The sequence below is a fragment of the Nicotiana tomentosiformis genome, chromosome 6 (assembly GCF_000390325.3).
Source record: "Nicotiana tomentosiformis chromosome 6, ASM39032v3, whole genome shotgun sequence".
Classification (NCBI taxonomy): Eukaryota; Viridiplantae; Streptophyta; class Magnoliopsida; order Solanales; family Solanaceae; genus Nicotiana; species Nicotiana tomentosiformis.
In genome coordinates this window covers 20,841,474-20,847,394 of record NC_090817.1, presented here as the reverse complement: position 1 = coordinate 20,847,394, position 5,921 = coordinate 20,841,474, and the positions used below count along the sequence as shown (strand labels likewise).

The 5,921-nt window shown below is 36.7% G+C and overlaps 1 protein-coding gene across 2 annotated transcripts; it reads left to right on the top strand.

Annotated features, from left to right (window-relative positions):
- The first annotated feature begins 1,990 nt into the window (after positions 1 to 1,990).
- LOC104107100 (seed biotin-containing protein SBP65-like) lies at positions 1,991 to 4,648 on the top strand. 2 transcript variants are annotated; one of them, XM_009615821.4, is made up of 3 exons: positions 1,991 to 2,541; positions 3,267 to 3,997; positions 4,250 to 4,648. In XM_009615821.4, exons 1-3 carry the CDS (start codon positions 2,007 to 2,009, stop codon positions 4,286 to 4,288), a joined length of 1,305 nt encoding a protein of 434 aa, XP_009614116.3. In that variant the 5' UTR covers positions 1,991 to 2,006; the 3' UTR covers positions 4,289 to 4,648. The 2 variants fall into 2 exon arrangements, with proteins under 2 accessions (XP_009614116.3, XP_018629972.2); XM_018774456.3 differs by having other exon boundaries at positions 1,992 to 2,541; positions 4,254 to 4,648.
- The last annotated feature ends 1,273 nt before the right edge of the window (positions 4,649 to 5,921 follow it).

Sequence of the window (5,921 nt, the reverse complement as noted above, 5' to 3'; positions counted from 1 at the left end):
AACAAGTATTTTCAAGACAATGGGTTTACTCGTTGTCTCCATGAATATGCTCTTTACCTTAAAGTTCATACTAATGGAGATATCTTACTTGTTTGTCTTTATGTTGATGATCTTATTTTCACGAGTAATAACCCAAGTTTGTTTGAAACTTTTAAGAAAGATATGTCTTGTGAGTTCGAGATGACAAATGTAAGGCTCATGTCATACTACTTGGGCCTAGAAGTGAAGCAGATGGAGGATGAAATTTTCATCTCTCAAGAGAAGCTATACAAAGGAGATCTTGAAGAAGTTCAACATGCTCGATTGCAACCCCGTGAACACACTGATGGAGAGTGGGATAAAATTGTCCAAGTTTGATGAAGGAGAAAATGTGGATCCCACATTTTTCAAAAGTCTTATGGGAAGTTTGAGGTACTTGACTTTGTACCAGGCCATATATACTCTTTGCAATTGGAGTAGTAAGTCGCTTCATCGAAGCTCCTACCTCCACCCATTTGAAAGTCATTAGAAGAATTCTTCGTTACCTAAAAGGTACGATCGACTTTGGGTTATTTTATTCTTCTTCTAATGATTTCAACCTTATGGGATTTTGTGATATTGATTACGCGGGAGATATTGATGATAGAAAAAGCATAAGTGGCTTTGTATTTTTCTTGGGTGATTCTGTTATTTCTTAGAGTTCAAAGAAACAGTCCATAGTTAGTCTCTCGACTTGTGAAGCCGAATATATAGCAGCAACATCATGTACCTGTCATGCTATTTGGCTAAGAAAATTATTGAAGGAGCTCAATTTGCCACAAATTGAAGCTACAGAGATTTGTATTGATAAAAAATCTGCACAGGCACTCGCCAAGAATTCGGTGTATCATGATCGAAGCAAGCATATATATACAAGATAACACTTCATCAGAGAGTGCATTGCCAAGAAGGAAGTCAAGCTCAAATATGTGAAGTCTCATGATCAGGCTGCAAATATCTTTACAAAACCTCTTAAGTTTGAGGATTTTCAGATATTGAGATCAAGTCTTTGAATGAAAAAGAAAAATCAAAATTAAGGAAGAGATTTGTGGGGCTCATATTAAAGAAAAATAAAGAAGAAATGGGAGGTGCCTAATTTTGTTGACAACTTTATTGAAGAAAATGGGAGGTGCCTAATTTTGTTGACAACTTTGTTGAAGAAAACGGGAGGTGCCTAACTTTGTTGAAGAAAACGTGAGGTGCCTAACTTTGTTGAAAAAAATGAGAGGTGCCTAACTTTGTTGAAAAATTATAGGACTAAATAAACAACAAGACATTTTCTTTGTAGTAGTTGAATGCCATCTCTTACTATAAATAGAGGCCTCCATTTTTTCATTTCAATCACACCAAAATAAGAGAGAAACAATAGAAGTTAGAGAGAGTAATACACAGATTGTAGTGTGTGAGATAAATAGTGAGTATGAGTAATATTGTAATAAAGTGTTTTAAATAAAGAGTGTTATTTCTATTAAGATTGTAGTAATCTCTTGACACTATTAAGTTGTAATATTATAGTGGTTATATTATTACGCTCGGGTATTATATTTTACCCATTAAAAAAATTAATATCGTTATTATTCTCTTGTGTTATTATTATTTATCGTAGATATTATTCACGTGCGGGTTATTATTTTCCATCACTAATAGCGCCGTCAATATATACAAATTAGGAATCAAATTAACGTGATCCTGTCGGTTTGAATATTCTTGGGTATTAAAGTTGTTTCATGACACATTGTCAATTCGCTTATAGCAACGAACAACAAGACACGTTAGCATTCAGTTGCTGACTAATGCAGTTTGGCTATTTCCTCCTCGCACCACGTTATAATAAAAAGAACTCATCACTCGCCACTTGTCCTGGAATACCAAACCAAATATTGCCATGCACCGAACCTCTTAATTGCTTCTTCCATTTTATATACATGGTCGTTTCTCTTTTTCAAGAATACAAAAAAGAAACTGAGTTGGAGCAGTATTTCGTAACAATGGCTTCAGATAAAGCAAGAAGAGAGATTCATATCAGAGGTGTTGCTACTGATCCTGAACATGAGGCCCAACACCAAGGCTTTGGTCAAAAGGGAAAATCTCATTATAAGCTTCATTCTCCTCCTGCTAAAGTTGGAGGGCTCGAATTCTCCAGTGGAGTAATGCAGCAAGAGCAAAGTGAGAAAGAACAGAGACCAGAAGGTGAAGAACGGAGAGCTGAAGGAGGAGCTCATAGTAAAAGAAGTGGTGTAGAGAGGAGAAAAGCTCCATCTTTGGAGGAAACTGCGCAGCAGAGGGCAACTGCACAACAGAATTCAATGGATGCGTTGACAGCTGCTGAAGAGCGCTACGAAAAGGCTAAGGAATTGGGGGCTTCTGCTTTGCATGATGCGGAAGAATCGGCGAGTCACGGGCTTGGTGCTGCTGGTTATTATGGTGCACAAGCCAAAGACACTGTTACTCATGGTGTTCAAATTGGATCTCAGTATGTTGCTGACAAGGCTGGAGCTGCCAAGGACACCACCCTTGAGAAAGGTCAGCAACCTACTGTTTATAGGAAGATGTAGTCATAGATATGCTCTATGTAGTCTATCGATATGCTCTATGGAGATCAATTGGATTCAGTAGTTTTAATAGAGATTTGTGGGAAGTCACTAATTTTCTGTAACAAATGTTAAGAGTCAAAAACCATACGGTACAATTAATCAGTATTAGGAGACTTAGTTGTCGTTTGGTTGGTGGGATGGATGGGATAGACTACGATATCCCACGGGTGGGGATGTCCAATGGATTGCTAATTCCATCATTTGGTTTTCGGGACTAATTATTATCCCTTATCCCAGCCCGAGATTATTATCCGTTATCCCACCACCGGCCAAACGACCCTTTAAAATTTACCAAACTTAAAACTTGGACTGATGCTGCAATTGCATTTTAGCAAATTTAAGTCTTGGATTGATGTTACTTCTAAATTGAAGTCCAATATTTACAACTAGGTGAAAAAAAACTCAATAACATTCCGGACTCACAAGTACAAGTATAAAGTTTAGTCTAATATCTGCAAAGGGGCATATAAATATATAAGTGAAAAAAGACAAATGACATTCTAGACCCATAAGCTCAAAAGTACAAGTATAATGAGTTGTGATGCGCGGTGCTTCAATACAAAGAACCTTAGAGTTCAAAATTTGTCAAAATTAATTATCTGATCTGCCTCTGGTTACAGTGCAACTAAAGATATCCTATTCTTTCAAGTACAGGTGCACAAGCCAAAGACACTATTGTGCATGGTGTTCAAATTGGACCCGCGTACGTCGCGGACAAGGCTGGAGCTGCCAAGGACACTGTCCTCGAGAAAAGTCAGCAGGCTTATGCTGCAACTAAAGATACCCTTTCAAGTGCAGGACAAACTGCTGTGGAATCAGCAAAACAAGCAAAAGATTACACCCTGCAAAAAGCAGGGGAGACAAAAGATTATGCTGCCGAAAAAATCAGTACCGCAGCTCAGTCAACAACTCATTATGCTGGCGAAAAAACTACACAAGCCAAACAGAGTGCAGCAGAACTAACTAAGATGGCTGCAGAGAAGACCAAGAATGCAGCAAGTTATGTTGGGCAGAAAGGTGTCGACGCTAAAGACGCTACAGTGGAAACAGGAAAAAACGCCGTAGGATATGCAGGGGAAGTAGCTGAAACCGCAAAGGATAAAGCAGAAATTGCTGGTTTAGGAGCTGCACATTATACTGCTAAAACAGCAGCAGAGGCGACCAAAGCCACGGCTGGTGTTGTTTCTAGGGCTGCAGGGTATGCTGGAGAGAAGGCGGTCGCGGCGAAGGATGTGGTAGCTGATGCTGGAAAGAGCGCCGTGAGATATGCAGGGGACAAATTGGCTGCTGCGAAAGACTATGTAGTTTCAGCTGAAGAAAGTGCAGCAGATTATACAGCTAGAAAGAAAGTAGAAGCTGAGAAACAATTAGAAGGTAATTCCAAGGTAAATTTACTGTACACTTGTAGTCAATTAGTGATCATCTTTGCTCATCTATATGCAGAGGCGGATTTAGGGGAGTTCTTCAATTGCCTTTAATTTGTTTTTTGCTCAAACCATATATACGTGTGCCGAAAATTATGTATTATTATATACATATACATATGTATTTTGCCTTAGGCCACAAGCATATGCTTATTACCTTCTTTTTAGTGTCTTTGTATGTGTCGGGCTGATTTTCCTGTTAAATTTATGCAGGGAGAAAGCGGAGGCGGAGTCATTAGTATGAAAAAGTAAGAATCAGAGGATGAAGGAGAGGTGAAGCAAGTGCAACAACAGGGAGGAGGGGTGCTACAAGCTATTGGGGAAACTATAGTTTAAATAGGATAGACTGCCAAAGATGTTGCTGGCAGTGGCCATTGAGGGGAGTGAACAAGTGGGATTAGAGGAGAGAAGACAATCACAATGAGATCGTTGAGTTGGGCATGCTTTTGATTCAAGTGCTTTTAGTCCTTTTTGAGAAGGTTGGTTGGTTGGTTAGGGGAATGTTGGTGTTTGTTTCATAGTAGTTGTGTCGGGACCCAATTTTCACTTATAGCCGGACGTCAACAAGCCAACAATAAATACTAAATAAATTCTCATTTTAATTTCTTTGAAGTCATAGTTGTTCCCTTCAATTAAATAGCAGAAGATGACATTTATCAAATACGGACTAATATCTTTAAAAATTTCTAATACAATGCGATCCATAATCATCTCAAAATTTGGTGTCACAAGTGCATGAGCATTTACTAGGGAATTAAAATAAAATATAGCATATGTTTAGAATACAAATTAGACTGGAAAATATAATAATTCTGAAGGAGATTTCGTTAGTTGCTAATCGTAATATAGAATGCAGCTTACTTATGTCCCCACAATTATTAACCATATTTCTGCGCCCACAAGGTCGCTTATATATATATATATATATATATATATATATATATATATATATATATATATATACCTGCACAATAAAATGTGTAGCAAGTGCTGTATGAGTACGAAAACTACGTGTACCCAGTAAGTATCAAGCCTAATCTCTAAGAGGTAGAGACGAGATGGTCGACTATGACGCTCACTATGAGTCAATAATATTAAATAATCATGAAAATAGAAATATTTTTATCAACGTGATTCACATAATTAATAATAATTTTATTGAACCAGCAGAAGTAATTAAATAACTTCAATTCCAATAATTCTCAATATATTAATCAAATTCCTTCAAATGCAACAATTTCTAATCTATTAATTAAATCCTTCAATTTCAATAAAAAAAAATTCATTTTTATCAAATAACTTTACATGCTGAAATTCAATTGTCAATAAATTTTCAATTTATCAAATACCTTTACAAGCTGCAATTCAATTTCAATATATTTTCAATTTATCAAATAGCTTTACATGTTATAATAAATTGTCCAAGTATCGTGTAATTATTATTATTATTATTATTATTATTATTAAGCACGATTTCCGCCGAGGTCGTACGACCCGATCCAGAGTTTCGTGTACACTGTCAAGAGACGTGCGACACAATCCATAGATGCATCTATCCTGTCGAGGCGTTCGACCCGCTCCACAAGAAAAGAGGACATTTTCTTATGTACCTCCGGAAAGAGAGTATATTCATTATAAGATAAATTCGGGAGAATGAACAATTCCTTTTAACAATTAATTAATCTAAACAGAAAATTCAAGCATATGGGATTTTCATCCTTTAATATTTTTATCAAACAATTCATAACATATATATAAATATATCAAATAATTTAATTAAGTAAAGACTACTATTTACACAAGTAATTCATGCTTTTGAGTCCTAAACTATCCGGACTTTAGCATTAATAGTAGCTACGCACGGACTCTCGTCACCTCGTGTGTA

Coding starts and splice junctions, on each gene's coding strand:
- LOC104107100 (XM_009615821.4), top strand. CDS start 2,007: ATGGCTTCAGATAAAGCAAGAAGAGAGATTCATATCAGAGGTGTTGCT. Junction 2,542..3,266: donor GGACACCACCCTTGAGAAAG/GTCAGCAACCTA, acceptor TTTCAAGTACAG/GTGCACAAGCCAAAGACACT. Junction 3,998..4,249: donor AATTAGAAGGTAATTCCAAG/GTAAATTTACTG, acceptor AAATTTATGCAG/GGAGAAAGCGGAGGCGGAGT.